This window comes from Petromyzon marinus, chromosome 82 (assembly GCF_048934315.1).
Source record: "Petromyzon marinus isolate PM22_M1 ecotype Great Lakes invasive population chromosome 82, UKy_Petmar_22M1.pri1.0, whole genome shotgun sequence".
NCBI classification, from domain to species: Eukaryota; Metazoa; Chordata; class Hyperoartia; order Petromyzontiformes; family Petromyzontidae; genus Petromyzon; species Petromyzon marinus.
In genome coordinates, this window is record NC_133747.1 from 2,556,495 (window position 1) to 2,573,583 (window position 17,089).

At 49.6% G+C, this 17,089-nt stretch overlaps 1 protein-coding gene across 1 annotated transcript in view; it reads right to left on the bottom strand.

Annotated features, from left to right (window-relative positions):
* LOC116938375 (uncharacterized) overlaps positions 1-17,089 on the bottom strand; it is a 70,212-nt gene that overhangs the window by 18,599 nt on the left and 34,524 nt on the right. The window contains exon 6 of the mRNA XM_076057478.1: positions 16,402-16,516. Coding sequence (XP_075913593.1) covers positions 16,402-16,516 — 115 coding nt within the window. The remainder of the gene's footprint in view (positions 1-16,401; positions 16,517-17,089) is intronic.

The window sequence follows — 17,089 nt, forward strand, 5'->3', positions numbered from 1 at the left end:
GAGTGAGTCTGTGAGTGAGTCTGTGAGTCTGTGAGTGAGTGAGTGAGTCTGTGAGTGAGTGAGTCTGTGAGTAAGTGAGTGAGTCTGTGAGTCTCTGAGTGAGTCTCTGAGTGAGTCTCTGAGTGAGTCTCTGAGTGAGTCTCTGAGTGAGTGAGTGAGTCTGTGAGTCTGTGAGTGAGTCTGTGAGTGAGTCTCTGAGTGAGTCTCTGAGTGTCTGAGTGAGTCTGTGAGTGAGTGAGTCTCTGAGTGAGTGAGTCTGAGTGAGTCTGTGAGTGAGTCTGTGAGTGAGTGAGTGAGTCTCTGAGTGAGTGAGTCTCTGAGTGAGTCTGTGAGTGAGTGAGTCTCTGAGTGAGTGAGTCTGAGTGAGTCTGTGAGTGAGTCTGTGAGTGAATGAGTGAGTCTCTGAGTGAGTGAGTCTCTGAGTGAGTCTGTGAGTGAGTGAGTCTGTGAGTGAGTGAGTCTGTGAGTGAGTGAGTCTCTGAGTGAGTCTCTGAGTGAGTGAGTCTATGAGTGAGTGAGTCTCTGAGTGTCTGAGTGAGTCTGTGAGTGAGTCTCTGAGTGTCTGAGTGAGTCTGTGAGTGAGTGAGTCTGTGAGTGAGTCTGTGAGTGAGTGAGTCTGTGAGTGAGCCTCACCACCTGTAGGCTGATTTGTAGTCCGCTGGGTGAGTCTGTGAGTGAGTCTGTGAGTGAGTCTGTGAGTGAGTGAGTCTCTGAGTGTCTGAGTGAGTCTGTGAGTGAGTGAGTGAGTCTGTGAGTGAGTGAGTCTGTGAGTGAGTGAGTCTGTGAGTCTGCGAGTGAGTCTGTGAGTGAGTGAGTGAGTCTGTGAGTGAGTGAGTCTCTGAGTGAGTGTGTGAGTCTGTGAGTGAGTCTGTGAGTCTCTGAGTGAGTCTCTGAGTGAGTGAGTCTGTGAGTGAGTCTCTGAGTGAGTGAGTCTGTGAGTGAGTCTGTGAGTGAGTGAGTCTGTGAGTGAGTCTCACCACCTGTAGGCTGATTTGTAGTCCACTGGGTGAGTCTGTGAGTGAGTCTGTGAGTGAGTCTATGAGTGAGTGAGTCTCTGAGTGTCTGAGTGAGTCTGTGAGTGAGTGAGTCTCTGAGTGAGTCTCTGAGTGAGTCTGTGAGTGAGTGAGTCTCTGAGTGTCTGAGTGAGTCTGTGAGTGAGTGAGTGAGTCTGTGAGTGAGTCTCTGAGTGAGTGAGTCTGTGAGTGAGTCTGTGAGTGAGTGAGTCTGTGAGTGAGTCTGTGAGTGAGTGAGTCTGTGAGTGAGTCTGTGAGTGAGTGAGTCTGTGAGTGAGTGAGTGAGTGAGTCTGTGAGTCTCTGAGTGAGTCTCTGAGTGAGTCTCTGAGTGAGTGAGTGAGTCTGTGAGTCTGTGAGTGAGTCTGTGAGTGAGTGAGTCTCTGAATGAGTGAGTGAGTCTGTGAGTGAGTGAGTCTGTGAGTGAGTCTGTGAGTGAGTCTGTGAGTGAGTGAGTGAGTCTGTGAGTGAGTGAGTGAGTCTGTGAGTGAGTCTGTGAGTGAGTCTATGAGTGAGTGAGTCTCTGAGTGTCTGAGTGAGTCTGTGAGTGAGTGAGTCTCTGAGTGAGTGAGTCTGTGAGTGAGTGAGTCTCTGAGTGTCTGAGTGAGTCTGTGAGTGAGTGAGTGAGTCTCTGAGTGAGTGAGTCTGTGAGTGAGTGAGTCTGTGAGTCTGCGAGTGAGTCTGTGAGTGAGTGAGTGAGTCTGTGAGTGAGTGAGTCTCTGAGTGAGTCTGTGAGTCTGTGAGTGAGTCTGTGAGTGAGTGAGTCTGTGAGTGAATCTGTGAGTGAGTCTATGAGTGAGTGAGTCTCTGAGTGTCTGAGTGAGTCTGTGAGTGAGTGAGTGAGTCTCTGAGTGAGTCTCTGAGTGAGTCTGTGAGTGAGTGAGTCTCTGAGTGTCTGAGTGAGTCTGTGAGTGAGTGAGTGAGTCTCTGAGTGAGTCTCTGAGTGAGTCTGTGAGTGAGTGAGTCTCTGAGTGTCTGAGTGAGTCTGTGAGTGAGTGAGTCTCTGAGTGAGTGAGTCTGAGTGAGTCTGTGAGTGAGTCTGTGAGTGAGTGAGTGAGTCTCTGAGTGAGTGAGTCTCTGAGTGAGTCTGTGAGTGAGTGAGTCTGTGAGTGAGTGAGTCTGTGAGTCTGCGAGTGAGTCTGTGAGTGAGTGAGTGAGTGAGTCTGTGAGTGAGTGAGTCTCTGAGTGAGTCTGTGAGTCTGTGAGTGAGTCTGTGAGTGAGTGAGTGAGTCTGTGAGTCTCTGAGTGAGTGAGTCTCTGAGTGAGTGAGTCTGTGAGTGAGTCTCTGAGTGAGTGAGTCTCTGAGTGAGTGAGTCTGTGAGTGAGTCTGTGAGTGAGTGAGTCTGTGAGTGAGCCTCACCACCTGTAGGCTGATTTGTAGTCCACTGGGTGAGTCTGTGAGTGAGTCTGTGAGTGAGTCTATGAGTGAGTGAGTCTCTGAGTGTCTGAGTGAGTCTGTGAGTGAGTGAGTCTGTGAGTGAGTGAGTCTGTGAGTGAGTGAGTGAGTCTGTGAGTGAGTGAGTGAGTCTGTGAGTGAGTGAGTCTCTGAGTGAGTCTGTGAGTCTGTGAGTGAGTCTGTGAGTGAGTGAGTGAGTCTGTGAGTCTCTGAGTGAGTCTCTGAGTGAGTGAGTCTGTGAGTGAGTCTCTGAGTGAGTGAGTCTCTGAGTGAGTGAGTCTGTGAGTGAGTCTGTGAGTGAGTGAGTCTGTGAGTGAGCCTCACCACCTGTAGGCTGATTTGTAGTCCACTGGGTGAGTCTGTGAGTGAGTCTGTGAGTGAGTCTATGAGTGAGTGAGTCTCTGAGTGTCTGAGTGAGTCTGTGAGTGAGTGAGTGAGTCTGTGAGTGAGTCTCTGAGTGAGTGAGTCTGTGAGTGAGTCTGTGAGTGAGTCTGTGAGTGAGTCTGTGAGTGAGTGAGTCTGTGAGTGAGTCTGTGAGTGAGTGAGTCTGTGAGTGAGTCTGTGAGTGAGTGAGTCTGTGAGTGAGTGAGTGAGTCTGTGAGTCTCTGAGTGAGTCTCTGAGTGAGTCTCTGAGTGAGTCTCTGAGTGAGTCTCTGAGTGAGTGAGTGAGTCTGTGAGTGTCTGAGTGAGTCTGTGAGTGAGTGAGTGAGTCTCTGAGTGTCTGAGTGAGTCTGTGAGTGAGTGAGTGAGTCTCTGAGTGAGTCTCTGAGTGAGTCTGTGAGTGAGTGAGTCTCTGAGTGTCTGAGTGAGTCTGTGAGTGAGTGAGTGAGTCTCTGAGTGAGTCTCTGAGTGAGTCTGTGAGTGAGTGAGTCTCTGAGTGTCTGAGTGAGTCTGTGAGTGAGTGAGTCTCTGAGTGAGTGAGTCTGAGTGAGTCTGTGAGTGAGTCTGTGAGTGAGTGAGTGAGTCTCTGAGTGAGTCTGTGAGTGAGTGAGTCTGTGAGTGAGTGAGTCTGTGAGTCTGCGAGTGAGTCTGTGAGTGAGTGAGTGAGTCTGTGAGTGAGTGAGTCTCTGAGTGAGTCTGTGAGTCTGTGAGTGAGTCTGTGACTGAGTGAGTGAGTCTGTGAGTCTCTGAGTGAGTGAGTCTCTGAGTGAGTGAGTCTGTGAGTGAGTCTCTGAGTGAGTGAGTCTCTGAGTGAGTGAGTCTGTGAGTGAGTCTGTGAGTGAGTGAGTCTGTGAGTGAGCCTCACCACCTGTAGGCTGATTTGTAGTCCACTGGGTGAGTCTGTGAGTGAGTCTGTGAGTGAGTCTATGAGTGAGTGAGTCTCTGAGTGTCTGAGTGAGTCTGTGAGTGAGTGAGTCTGTGAGTGAGTGAGTCTGTGAGTGAGTGAGTGAGTCTGTGAGTGAGTGAGTGAGTGAGTCTGTGAGTGAGTGAGGCTCTGAGTGAGTCTGTGAGTCTGTGAGTGAGTCTGTGAGTGAGTGAGTGAGTCTGTGAGTCTCTGAGTGAGTCTCTGAGTGAGTGAGTCTGTGAGTGAGTCTCTGAGTGAGTGAGTCTGTGAGTGAGCCTCACCACCTGTAGGCTGATTTGTAGTCCACTGGGTGAGTCTGTGATTGAGTCTGTGAGTGAGTCTATGAGTGAGTGAGTCTCTGAGTGTCTGAGTGAGTCTGTGAGTGAGTGAGTGAGTCTCTGAGTGAGTCTCTGAGTGAGTCTGTGAGTGAGTGAGTCTCTGAGTGTCTGAGTGAGTCTGTGAGTGAGTGAGTGAGTCTTTGAGTGAGTGAGTCTGTGAGTGAGTCTGTGAGTGAGTCTGTGAGTGAGTGAGTCTGTGAGTGAGTCTGTGAGTGAGTGAGTCTGTGAGTAAGTCTGTGAGTGAGTGAGTCTGTGAGTGAGTGAGTGAGTCTGTGAGTCTCTGAGTGAGTCTCTGAGTGAGTCTCTGAGTGAGTCTCTGAGTGAGTCTCTGAGTGAGTGAGTGAGTCTGTGAGTCTGTGAGTGAGTCTGTGAGTGAGTCTCTGAGTGAGTCTCTGAGTGAGTCTTTGAGTGAGTGAGTCTCTGAGTGAGTGAGTCTGAGTGAGTCTGTGAGTGAGTCTGTGAGTGAGTGAGTGAGTGAGTCTCTGAGTGAGTGAGTCTCTGAGTGAGTCTGTGAGTGAGTGAGTCTCTGAGTGAGTGAGTCTGAGTGAGTCTGTGAGTGAGTCTGTGAGTGAATGAGTGAGTCTCTGAGTGAGTGAGTCTCTGAGTGAGTCTGTGAGTGAGTGAGTCTGTGAGTGAGTGAGTCTGTGAGTGAGTGAGTCTCTGAGTGAGTCTCTGAGTGAGTGAGTCTATGAGTGAGTGAGTCTCTGAGTGTCTGAGTGAGTCTGTGAGTGAGTCTCTGAGTGTCTGAGTGAGTCTGTGAGTGAGTGAGTCTGTGAGTGAGTCTGTGAGTGAGTGAGTCTCTGAGTCTCTGAGTGAGTCTCTGAGTGAGTCTCTGAGTGAGTCTGTGAGTGAGTGAGTGAGTCTCTGAGTGAGTCTGTGAGTGAGTGAGTGAGTCTCTGAGTGAGTCTCTGAGTGAGTCTCTGAGTGAGTGAGTCTGTGAGTGAGTCTGTGAGTGAGTCTGTGAGTGAGTCTGTGAGTGAGTGAGTGAGTCTGTGAGTGAGTCTGTGAGTAAGTTTGTGAGTGAGTCTGTGAGTGAGTGAGTGAGTCTGTGAGTGAGTCTGTGAGTGAGTGAGTGTCTGAGTGAGTGAGTCTCTGAGTGTCTGAGTGAGTCTGTGAGTGAGTGAGTCTGTGAGTGAGTCTCTGAGTGAGTGAGTCTGTGAGTGAGTCTGTGAGTGTCTGAGTGAGTGAGTCTCTGAGTGAGTGAGTCTGTGAGTGAGTCTGTGAGTGAGTCTTTGAGTGAGTCTGTGAATGAGTCTATGAGTGAGTGAGTGAGTCTGTGAGTGAGTGAGTCTGTGACTGAGTCTCTGAGTGAGTGAGTCTGTGAGTGAGTGAGAGGGTCTCTGAGTGAGTCTCTGAGTGAGAGAGTGTCTGAGTGAGTGAGTGAGTCTGTGAGTCTGTGAGTGAGTCTGTGAGTGAGTGAGTGAGTCTGTGAGTGAGTCTGTGAGTGAGTCTGTGAGTGAGTCTGTGAGTGAGTGAGTGTCTGAGTGAGTGAGTCTGTGAGTGAGTGAGTCTGTGAGTGAGTCTGTGAGTGTCTGAGTGAGTCTGTGAGTGAGTGAGTGAGTCTGTGAGTGAGTCTGTGAGTGAGTCTGTGAGTGAGTCTGTGAGTGAGTCTGTGAGTCTGTGAGTGAGTCTGTGAGTGAGTCTGTGAGTGAGTCTCTGAGTGAGTGAGTGAGTGTCTGAGTGAGTCTGTAAGTGAGTGAGTCTGTGAGTGAGTCTGTGAGTGAGTGAGTGTCTGATTGAGTCTGTGAGTGAGTCTGTGAGTGAGTCTGTGAGTGAGTCTGTGAGTCTGTGAGTGAGTCTGTGAGTGAGTGAGTCTCTGAGTGAGTCTGTGAGTGAGTCTCTGAGTGAGTGAGTCTGTGAGTGAGTGAGTGAGTGAGTCTGTGAGTGATTCTGTGAGTGAGTCTGTGAGTGAGTCTGTAAGTGAGTGAGTCTGTGAGTGAGTGAGTCTGTGAGTGTCTGAGTGAGTCTCTGAGTGAGTCTGTGAGTGAGTCTCTGAGTGAGTCTGTGAGTGAGTCTCTGAGTGAGTCTGTGAGTGAGTCTCTGAGTGAGTCTGTGAGTGAGTGAGTGAGTCTCTGAGTGAGTGAGTCTGTGAGTGATTCTGTGAGTGAGTGAGTGAGTCTGTGAGTGAGTGAGTGAGTCTCTGAGTGAATGAGTCTATGAGTGAGTCTGTGAGTGTCTGAGTGAGTGAGTCTGTGAGTGAGTCTGTGAGTGAGTCTGTGAGTGAGTCTGTGAGTGAGTGAGTCTGTGAGTGAGTCTGTGAGTGAGTCTGTGAGTGAGTGTCTGAGTGAGTCTCTGAGTGAGTCTCTGAGTGTCTGAGTGAGTCTCTGAGTCTGTGAGTGAGTCTCTGAGTCTGTGAGTGAGTCTGTGAGTGAGTGAGTCTGTGAGTGAGTGAGTCTGTGAGTGAGTGAGTGAGTCTGTGAGTGAGTCTGTGAGTGAGTCTGTGAGTGAGTCTGTGAGTGAGTCTGTGAGTGAGTGAGTCTGTGAGTGAGTCTCACCACCTGCAGGCTGATTTGTAGTCCACTGGGTGAGTCTGTGAGTGAGTCTGTGAGTGAGTGAGTCTGTGAGTGAGTGAGTCTGTGAGTGAGTCTCTGAGTGAGTCTCTGAGTGAGTCTGTGAGTGAGTGAGTCTGTGAGTGAGTCTCTGAGTGAGTCTGTGAGTGAGTCTCTGAGTGAGTCTGTGAGTGAGTCTGTGAGTGAGTCTCTGAGTGAGTCTGTGAGTGAGTGAGTGAGTCTGTGAGTGAGTATCTGAGTGAGTGAGTCTGTGAGTGAGTCTGTGAGTAAGTCTGTGAGTGAGTGAGTCTGTGAGTGAGTGAGTGAGTCTGTGAGTCTCTGAGTGAGTCTCTGAGTGAGTCTCTGAGTGAGTCTCTGAGTGAGTCTCTGAGTGAGTGAGTGAGTCTGTGAGTCTGTGAGTGAGTCTGTGAGTGAGTCTCTGAGTGAGTCTCTGAGTGAGTCTTTGAGTGAGTGAGTCTCTGAGTGAGTGAGTCTGAGTGAGTCTGTGAGTGAGTCTGTGAGTGAGTGAGTGAGTCTCTGAGTGAGTGAGTCTCTGAGTGAGTCTGTGAGTGAGTGAGTCTCTGAGTGAGTGAGTCTGAGTGAGTCTGTGAGTGAGTCTGTGAGTGAATGAGTGAGTCTCTGAGTGAGTGAGTCTCTGAGTGAGTCTGTGAGTGAGTGAGTCTGTGAGTGAGTGAGTCTGTGAGTGAGTGAGTCTCTGAGTGAGTCTCTGAGTGAGTGAGTCTATGAGTGAGTGAGTCTCTGAGTGTCTGAGTGAGTCTGTGAGTGAGTCTCTGAGTGTCTGAGTGAGTCTGTGAGTGAGTGAGTCTGTGAGTGAGTCTGTGAGTGAGTGAGTCTCTGAGTCTCTGAGTGAGTCTCTGAGTGAGTCTCTGAGTGAGTCTGTGAGTGAGTGAGTGAGTCTCTGAGTGAGTCTGTGAGTGAGTGAGTGAGTCTCTGAGTGAGTCTCTGAGTGAGTCTCTGAGTGAGTGAGTCTGTGAGTGAGTCTGTGAGTGAGTCTGTGAGTGAGTCTGTGAGTGAGTGAGTGAGTCTGTGAGTGAGTCTGTGAGTGAGTTTGTGAGTGAGTCTGTGAGTGAGTGAGTGAGTCTGTGAGTGAGTCTGTGAGTGAGTGAGTGTCTGAGTGAGTGAGTCTCTGAGTGTCTGAGTGAGTCTGTGAGTGAGTGAGTCTGTGAGTGAGTCTCTGAGTGAGTGAGTCTGTGAGTGAGTCTGTGAGTGTCTGAGTGAGTGAGTCTCTGAGTGAGTGAGTCTGTGAGTGAGTCTGTGAGTGAGTCTTTGAGTGAGTCTGTGAATGAGTCTATGAGTGAGTGAGTGAGTCTGTGAGTGAGTGAGTCTGTGACTGAGTCTCTGAGTGAGTGAGTCTGTGAGTGAGTGAGAGGGTCTCTGAGTGAGTCTCTGAGTGAGAGAGTGTCTGAGTGAGTGAGTGAGTCTGTGAGTCTGTGAGTGAGTCTGTGAGTGAGTGAGTGAGTCTGTGAGTGAGTCTGTGAGTGAGTCTGTGAGTGAGTCTGTGAGTGAGTGAGTGTCTGAGTGAGTGAGTCTGTGAGTGAGTGAGTCTGTGAGTGAGTCTGTGAGTGTCTGAGTGAGTCTGTGAGTGAGTGAGTGAGTCTGTGAGTGAGTCTGTGAGTGAGTCTGTGAGTGAGTCTGTGAGTGAGTCTGTGAGTCTGTGAGTGAGTCTGTGAGTGAGTCTGTGAGTGAGTCTCTGAGTGAGTGAGTGAGTGTCTGAGTGAGTCTGTAAGTGAGTGAGTCTGTGAGTGAGTCTGTGAGTGAGTGAGTGTCTGATTGAGTCTGTGAGTGAGTCTGTGAGTGAGTCTGTGAGTGAGTCTGTGAGTCTGTGAGTGAGTCTGTGAGTGAGTGAGTCTCTGAGTGAGTCTGTGAGTGAGTCTCTGAGTGAGTGAGTCTGTGAGTGAGTGAGTGAGTGAGTCTGTGAGTGATTCTGTGAGTGAGTCTGTGAGTGAGTCTGTAAGTGAGTGAGTCTGTGAGTGAGTGAGTCTGTGAGTGTCTGAGTGAGTCTCTGAGTGAGTCTGTGAGTGAGTCTCTGAGTGAGTCTGTGAGTGAGTCTCTGAGTGAGTCTGTGAGTGAGTCTCTGAGTGAGTCTGTGAGTGAGTGAGTGAGTCTCTGAGTGAGTGAGTCTGTGAGTGATTCTGTGAGTGAGTGAGTGAGTCTGTGAGTGAGTGAGTGAGTCTCTGAGTGAATGAGTCTATGAGTGAGTCTGTGAGTGTCTGAGTGAGTGAGTCTGTGAGTGAGTCTGTGAGTGAGTCTGTGAGTGAGTCTGTGAGTGAGTGAGTCTGTGAGTGAGTCTGTGAGTGAGTCTGTGAGTGAGTGTCTGAGTGAGTCTCTGAGTGAGTCTCTGAGTGTCTGAGTGAGTCTCTGAGTCTGTGAGTGAGTCTCTGAGTCTGTGAGTGAGTCTGTGAGTGAGTGAGTCTGTGAGTGAGTGAGTCTGTGAGTGAGTGAGTGAGTCTGTGAGTGAGTCTGTGAGTGAGTCTGTGAGTGAGTCTGTGAGTGAGTCTGTGAGTGAGTCTGTGAGTGAGTGAGTCTGTGAGTGAGTCTCACCACCTGCAGGCTGATTTGTAGTCCACTGGGTGAGTCTGTGAGTGAGTCTGTGAGTGAGTGAGTCTGTGAGTGAGTGAGTCTGTGAGTGAGTCTCTGAGTGAGTCTCTGAGTGAGTCTGTGAGTGAGTGTCTGAGTGAGTCTGTGAGTGAGTCTCTGAGTGAGTCTGTGAGTGAGTCTCTGAGTGAGTGTCTGAGTGAGTCTGTGAGTGAGTCTGTGAGTGAGTCTGTGAGTGAGTGAGTGTCTGAGTGAGTCTGTGAGTGAGTCTCTGAGTGAGTCTGTGAGTGAGTCTCACCACCTGCAGGCTGATTTGTAGTCCACTGGGTGAGTCTGTGAGTGAGTCTGTGAGTGAGTGAGTCTGTGAGTGAGTCTGTGAGTGAGTCTGTGAGTGAGTCTCACCACCTGCAGGCTGATTTGTAGTCCACTGGGTGAGTCTGTGAGTGAGTCTGTGAGTGAGTCTATGAGTGAGTGAGTCTCTGAGTGTCTGAGTGAGTCTGTGAGTGAGTGAGTCTGTGAGTGAGTGAGTCTGTGAGTGAGTGAGTGAGTCTGTGAGTGAGTGAGTGAGTGAGTCTGTGAGTGAGTGAGGCTCTGAGTGAGTCTGTGAGTCTGTGAGTGAGTCTGTGAGTGAGTGAGTGAGTCTGTGAGTCTCTGAGTGAGTCTCTGAGTGAGTGAGTCTGTGAGTGAGTCTCTGAGTGAGTGAGTCTGTGAGTGAGCCTCACCACCTGTAGGCTGATTTGTAGTCCACTGGGTGAGTCTGTGATTGAGTCTGTGAGTGAGTCTATGAGTGAGTGAGTCTCTGAGTGTCTGAGTGAGTCTGTGAGTGAGTGAGTGAGTCTCTGAGTGAGTCTCTGAGTGAGTCTGTGAGTGAGTGAGTCTCTGAGTGTCTGAGTGAGTCTGTGAGTGAGTGAGTGAGTCTTTGAGTGAGTGAGTCTGTGAGTGAGTCTGTGAGTGAGTCTGTGAGTGAGTGAGTCTGTGAGTGAGTCTGTGAGTGAGTGAGTCTGTGAGTAAGTCTGTGAGTGAGTGAGTCTGTGAGTGAGTGAGTGAGTCTGTGAGTCTCTGAGTGAGTCTCTGAGTGAGTCTCTGAGTGAGTCTCTGAGTGAGTCTCTGAGTGAGTGAGTGAGTCTGTGAGTCTGTGAGTGAGTCTGTGAGTGAGTCTCTGAGTGAGTCTCTGAGTGAGTCTTTGAGTGAGTGAGTCTCTGAGTGAGTGAGTCTGAGTGAGTCTGTGAGTGAGTCTGTGAGTGAGTGAGTGAGTCTCTGAGTGAGTGAGTCTCTGAGTGAGTCTGTGAGTGAGTGAGTCTCTGAGTGAGTGAGTCTGAGTGAGTCTGTGAGTGAGTCTGTGAGTGAATGAGTGAGTCTCTGAGTGAGTGAGTCTCTGAGTGAGTCTGTGAGTGAGTGAGTCTGTGAGTGAGTGAGTCTGTGAGTGAGTGAGTCTCTGAGTGAGTCTCTGAGTGAGTGAGTCTATGAGTGAGTGAGTCTCTGAGTGTCTGAGTGAGTCTGTGAGTGAGTCTCTGAGTGTCTGAGTGAGTCTGTGAGTGAGTGAGTCTGTGAGTGAGTCTGTGAGTGAGTGAGTCTCTGAGTCTCTGAGTGAGTCTCTGAGTGAGTCTCTGAGTGAGTCTGTGAGTGAGTGAGTGAGTCTCTGAGTGAGTCTGTGAGTGAGTGAGTGAGTCTCTGAGTGAGTCTCTGAGTGAGTCTCTGAGTGAGTGAGTCTGTGAGTGAGTCTGTGAGTGAGTCTGTGAGTGAGTCTGTGAGTGAGTGAGTGAGTCTGTGAGTGAGTCTGTGAGTGAGTTTGTGAGTGAGTCTGTGAGTGAGTGAGTGAGTCTGTGAGTGAGTCTGTGAGTGAGTGAGTGTCTGAGTGAGTGAGTCTCTGAGTGTCTGAGTGAGTCTGTGAGTGAGTGAGTCTGTGAGTGAGTCTCTGAGTGAGTGAGTCTGTGAGTGAGTCTGTGAGTGTCTGAGTGAGTGAGTCTCTGAGTGAGTGAGTCTGTGAGTGAGTCTGTGAGTGAGTCTTTGAGTGAGTCTGTGAATGAGTCTATGAGTGAGTGAGTGAGTCTGTGAGTGAGTGAGTCTGTGACTGAGTCTCTGAGTGAGTGAGTCTGTGAGTGAGTGAGAGGGTCTCTGAGTGAGTCTCTGAGTGAGAGAGTGTCTGAGTGAGTGAGTGAGTCTGTGAGTCTGTGAGTGAGTCTGTGAGTGAGTGAGTGAGTCTGTGAGTGAGTCTGTGAGTGAGTCTGTGAGTGAGTCTGTGAGTGAGTGAGTGTCTGAGTGAGTGAGTCTGTGAGTGAGTGAGTCTGTGAGTGAGTCTGTGAGTGTCTGAGTGAGTCTGTGAGTGAGTGAGTGAGTCTGTGAGTGAGTCTGTGAGTGAGTCTGTGAGTGAGTCTGTGAGTGAGTCTGTGAGTCTGTGAGTGAGTCTGTGAGTGAGTCTGTGAGTGAGTCTCTGAGTGAGTGAGTGAGTGTCTGAGTGAGTCTGTAAGTGAGTGAGTCTGTGAGTGAGTCTGTGAGTGAGTGAGTGTCTGATTGAGTCTGTGAGTGAGTCTGTGAGTGAGTCTGTGAGTGAGTCTGTGAGTCTGTGAGTGAGTCTGTGAGTGAGTGAGTCTCTGAGTGAGTCTGTGAGTGAGTCTCTGAGTGAGTGAGTCTGTGAGTGAGTGAGTGAGTGAGTCTGTGAGTGATTCTGTGAGTGAGTCTGTGAGTGAGTCTGTAAGTGAGTGAGTCTGTGAGTGAGTGAGTCTGTGAGTGTCTGAGTGAGTCTCTGAGTGAGTCTGTGAGTGAGTCTCTGAGTGAGTCTGTGAGTGAGTCTCTGAGTGAGTCTGTGAGTGAGTCTCTGAGTGAGTCTGTGAGTGAGTGAGTGAGTCTCTGAGTGAGTGAGTCTGTGAGTGATTCTGTGAGTGAGTGAGTGAGTCTGTGAGTGAGTGAGTGAGTCTCTGAGTGAATGAGTCTATGAGTGAGTCTGTGAGTGTCTGAGTGAGTGAGTCTGTGAGTGAGTCTGTGAGTGAGTCTGTGAGTGAGTCTGTGAGTGAGTGAGTCTGTGAGTGAGTCTGTGAGTGAGTCTGTGAGTGAGTGTCTGAGTGAGTCTCTGAGTGAGTCTCTGAGTGTCTGAGTGAGTCTCTGAGTCTGTGAGTGAGTCTCTGAGTCTGTGAGTGAGTCTGTGAGTGAGTGAGTCTGTGAGTGAGTGAGTCTGTGAGTGAGTGAGTGAGTCTGTGAGTGAGTCTGTGAGTGAGTCTGTGAGTGAGTCTGTGAGTGAGTCTGTGAGTGAGTGAGTCTGTGAGTGAGTCTCACCACCTGCAGGCTGATTTGTAGTCCACTGGGTGAGTCTGTGAGTGAGTCTGTGAGTGAGTGAGTCTGTGAGTGAGTGAGTCTGTGAGTGAGTCTCTGAGTGAGTCTCTGAGTGAGTCTGTGAGTGAGTGAGTCTGTGAGTGAGTCTCTGAGTGAGTCTGTGAGTGAGTCTCTGAGTGAGTCTGTGAGTGAGTCTGTGAGTGAGTCTCTGAGTGAGTCTGTGAGTGAGTGAGTGAGTCTGTGAGTGAGTATCTGAGTGAGTGAGTCTGTGAGTGAGTCTGTGAGTAAGTCTGTGAGTGAGTGAGTCTGTGAGTGAGTGAGTGAGTCTGTGAGTCTCTGAGTGAGTCTCTGAGTGAGTCTCTGAGTGAGTCTCTGAGTGAGTCTCTGAGTGAGTGAGTGAGTCTGTGAGTCTGTGAGTGAGTCTGTGAGTGAGTCTCTGAGTGAGTCTCTGAGTGAGTCTTTGAGTGAGTGAGTCTCTGAGTGAGTGAGTCTGAGTGAGTCTGTGAGTGAGTCTGTGAGTGAGTGAGTGAGTCTCTGAGTGAGTGAGTCTCTGAGTGAGTCTGTGAGTGAGTGAGTCTCTGAGTGAGTGAGTCTGAGTGAGTCTGTGAGTGAGTCTGTGAGTGAATGAGTGAGTCTCTGAGTGAGTGAGTCTCTGAGTGAGTCTGTGAGTGAGTGAGTCTGTGAGTGAGTGAGTCTGTGAGTGAGTGAGTCTCTGAGTGAGTCTCTGAGTGAGTGAGTCTATGAGTGAGTGAGTCTCTGAGTGTCTGAGTGAGTCTGTGAGTGAGTCTCTGAGTGTCTGAGTGAGTCTGTGAGTGAGTGAGTCTGTGAGTGAGTCTGTGAGTGAGTGAGTCTCTGAGTCTCTGAGTGAGTCTCTGAGTGAGTCTCTGAGTGAGTCTGTGAGTGAGTGAGTGAGTCTCTGAGTGAGTCTGTGAGTGAGTGAGTGAGTCTCTGAGTGAGTCTCTGAGTGAGTCTCTGAGTGAGTGAGTCTGTGAGTGAGTCTGTGAGTGAGTCTGTGAGTGAGTCTGTGAGTGAGTGAGTGAGTCTGTGAGTGAGTCTGTGAGTGAGTTTGTGAGTGAGTCTGTGAGTGAGTGAGTGAGTCTGTGAGTGAGTCTGTGAGTGAGTGAGTGTCTGAGTGAGTGAGTCTCTGAGTGTCTGAGTGAGTCTGTGAGTGAGTGAGTCTGTGAGTGAGTCTCTGAGTGAGTGAGTCTGTGAGTGAGTCTGTGAGTGTCTGAGTGAGTGAGTCTCTGAGTGAGTGAGTCTGTGAGTGAGTCTGTGAGTGAGTCTTTGAGTGAGTCTGTGAATGAGTCTATGAGTGAGTGAGTGAGTCTGTGAGTGAGTGAGTCTGTGACTGAGTCTCTGAGTGAGTGAGTCTGTGAGTGAGTGAGAGGGTCTCTGAGTGAGTCTCTGAGTGAGAGAGTGTCTGAGTGAGTGAGTGAGTCTGTGAGTCTGTGAGTGAGTCTGTGAGTGAGTGAGTGAGTCTGTGAGTGAGTCTGTGAGTGAGTCTGTGAGTGAGTCTGTGAGTGAGTGAGTGTCTGAGTGAGTGAGTCTGTGAGTGAGTGAGTCTGTGAGTGAGTCTGTGAGTGTCTGAGTGAGTCTGTGAGTGAGTGAGTGAGTCTGTGAGTGAGTCTGTGAGTGAGTCTGTGAGTGAGTCTGTGAGTGAGTCTGTGAGTCTGTGAGTGAGTCTGTGAGTGAGTCTGTGAGTGAGTCTCTGAGTGAGTGAGTGAGTGTCTGAGTGAGTCTGTAAGTGAGTGAGTCTGTGAGTGAGTCTGTGAGTGAGTGAGTGTCTGATTGAGTCTGTGAGTGAGTCTGTGAGTGAGTCTGTGAGTGAGTCTGTGAGTCTGTGAGTGAGTCTGTGAGTGAGTGAGTCTCTGAGTGAGTCTGTGAGTGAGTCTCTGAGTGAGTGAGTCTGTGAGTGAGTGAGTGAGTGAGTCTGTGAGTGATTCTGTGAGTGAGTCTGTGAGTGAGTCTGTAAGTGAGTGAGTCTGTGAGTGAGTGAGTCTGTGAGTGTCTGAGTGAGTCTCTGAGTGAGTCTGTGAGTGAGTCTCTGAGTGAGTCTGTGAGTGAGTCTCTGAGTGAGTCTGTGAGTGAGTCTCTGAGTGAGTCTGTGAGTGAGTGAGTGAGTCTCTGAGTGAGTGAGTCTGTGAGTGATTCTGTGAGTGAGTGAGTGAGTCTGTGAGTGAGTGAGTGAGTCTCTGAGTGAATGAGTCTATGAGTGAGTCTGTGAGTGTCTGAGTGAGTGAGTCTGTGAGTGAGTCTGTGAGTGAGTCTGTGAGTGAGTCTGTGAGTGAGTGAGTCTGTGAGTGAGTCTGTGAGTGAGTCTGTGAGTGAGTGTCTGAGTGAGTCTCTGAGTGAGTCTCTGAGTGTCTGAGTGAGTCTCTGAGTCTGTGAGTGAGTCTCTGAGTCTGTGAGTGAGTCTGTGAGTGAGTGAGTCTGTGAGTGAGTGAGTCTGTGAGTGAGTGAGTGAGTCTGTGAGTGAGTCTGTGAGTGAGTCTGTGAGTGAGTCTGTGAGTGAGTCTGTGAGTGAGTCTGTGAGTGAGTGAGTCTGTGAGTGAGTCTCACCACCTGCAGGCTGATTTGTAGTCCACTGGGTGAGTCTGTGAGTGAGTCTGTGAGTGAGTGAGTCTGTGAGTGAGTGAGTCTGTGAGTGAGTCTCTGAGTGAGTCTCTGAGTGAGTCTGTGAGTGAGTGTCTGAGTGAGTCTGTGAGTGAGTCTCTGAGTGAGTCTGTGAGTGAGTCTCTGAGTGAGTGTCTGAGTGAGTCTGTGAGTGAGTCTGTGAGTGAGTCTGTGAGTGAGTGAGTGTCTGAGTGAGTCTGTGAGTGAGTCTCTGAGTGAGTCTGTGAGTGAGTCTCACCACCTGCAGGCTGATTTGTAGTCCACTGGGTGAGTCTGTGAGTGAGTCTGTGAGTGAGTGAGTCTGTGAGTGAGTCTGTGAGTGAGTCTTTGAGTGAGTCTCACCACCTGCAGGCTGATTTGTAGTCCACTGGGTGAGTCTGTGAGTGAGTCTGTGAGTGAGTCTGTGAGTGAGTCTGTGAGTGAGTCTGTGAGTGAGTCTGTGAGTGAGTGAGTCTGTGAGTGAGTCTGTGAGTGAGTCTCACCACCTGCAGGCTGATTTGTAGTCCACTGGGTGAGTCTGTGAGTGAGTCTGTGAGTGAGTGAGTCTGTGAGTGAGTGAGTCTGTGAGTGAGTCTCTGAGTGAGTGAGTCTGTGAGTGAGCCTCACCACCTGCAGGCTGATTTGTAGTCCACTGGGTGAGTCTGTGAGTGAGTCTGTGAGTGAGTCTATGAGTGAGTCTCACCACCTGCAGGCTGATTTGTAGTCCACTGGGTGAGTCTGTGAGTGAGTCTGTGAGTGAGTGAGTGAGTCTGTGAGTGAGTCTGTGAGTCTGTGAGTGAGTCTGTGAGTGAGTCTGTGAGTGAGTCTCACCACCTGCAGGCTGATTTGTAGTCCACTGGGTGAGTCTGTGAGTGAGTCTGTGAGTGAGTGAGTCTGTGAGTGAGTCTCTGAGTGAGTCTGTGAGTGAGTCTGTGAGTGAGTCTGTGAGTCTGTGAGTGTCTGAGTGAGTCTGTGAGTGAGTCTCACCACCTGCAGGCTGATTTGTAGTCCACTGGGTGAGTCTGTGAGTGAGTCTGTGAGTGTCTGAGTGAGTGAGTCTGTGAGTGAGTCTGTGAGTGAGTCTGTGAGTGAGTCTGTGAGTGAGTCTCTGAGTGAGTCTGTGAGTGAGTGAGTCAGTCTATGAGTGAGTGAGTGAGTCTGTGAGTGAGTGAGTGAGTCTGTGAGTCTGTGAGTGAGTCTGTGAGTGAGTCTGTGAGTGAGTCTCACCACCTGCAGGCTGATTTGTAGTCCACTGGGTGAGTCTGTGAGTGAGTCTGTGAGTGTCTGAGTGAGTGAGTCTGTGAGTGAGTCTGTGAGTGAGTCTGTGAGTGAGTCTGTGAGTGAGTCTCTGAGTGAGTCTGTGAGTGAGTGAGTCAGTCTATGAGTGAGTGAGTGAGTCTGTGAGTGAGTGAGTGAGTCTGTGAGTCTGTGAGTGAGTCTGTGAGTGAGTCTGTGAGTGAGTCTCACCACCTGCAGGCTGATTTGTAGTCCACTGGGTGAGTCGGCTCAAAGTCTTCGGCTTCCAGCGAGGAGGTGGAGGAGCCTCATCGGTAGATTCCCCTCCTACATCCACCTCATCACGCTGACTCACAACATCATCACCATCATCACCATCATCACCTACATCATCATTACCATCACTTACATCATCACCCTGAATCACACCATCATCACCATCATCATCACCATCACTTACATCAACATCACCAACATCATCATCATCACTAACATCACCATCACTAACAACATCACCATCACCAACATCATCACCATCACTAACACCATCACTAACATCATCACCATCACTTACATCATCATCACCATCACCAACATCATCACCATCACTAACATCATCACCATCACTAACATCATCACCATCACCAACATCATCACCATCACTAACATCATCACCATCACCATCATCATCACCATCACTAACATCATCACCATCACTAACATCACCATCACTAACATCATCACCATCACTAACATCATCACCATCACCACCATCATCACCATCACTAACATCATCACCATCACTAACATCATCACCATCACCAACATCATCACCATCACCACCATCATCACCATCACTAACATCATCACCATCACCAACATCATCACCATCACCACCATCATCACCATCACTAACATC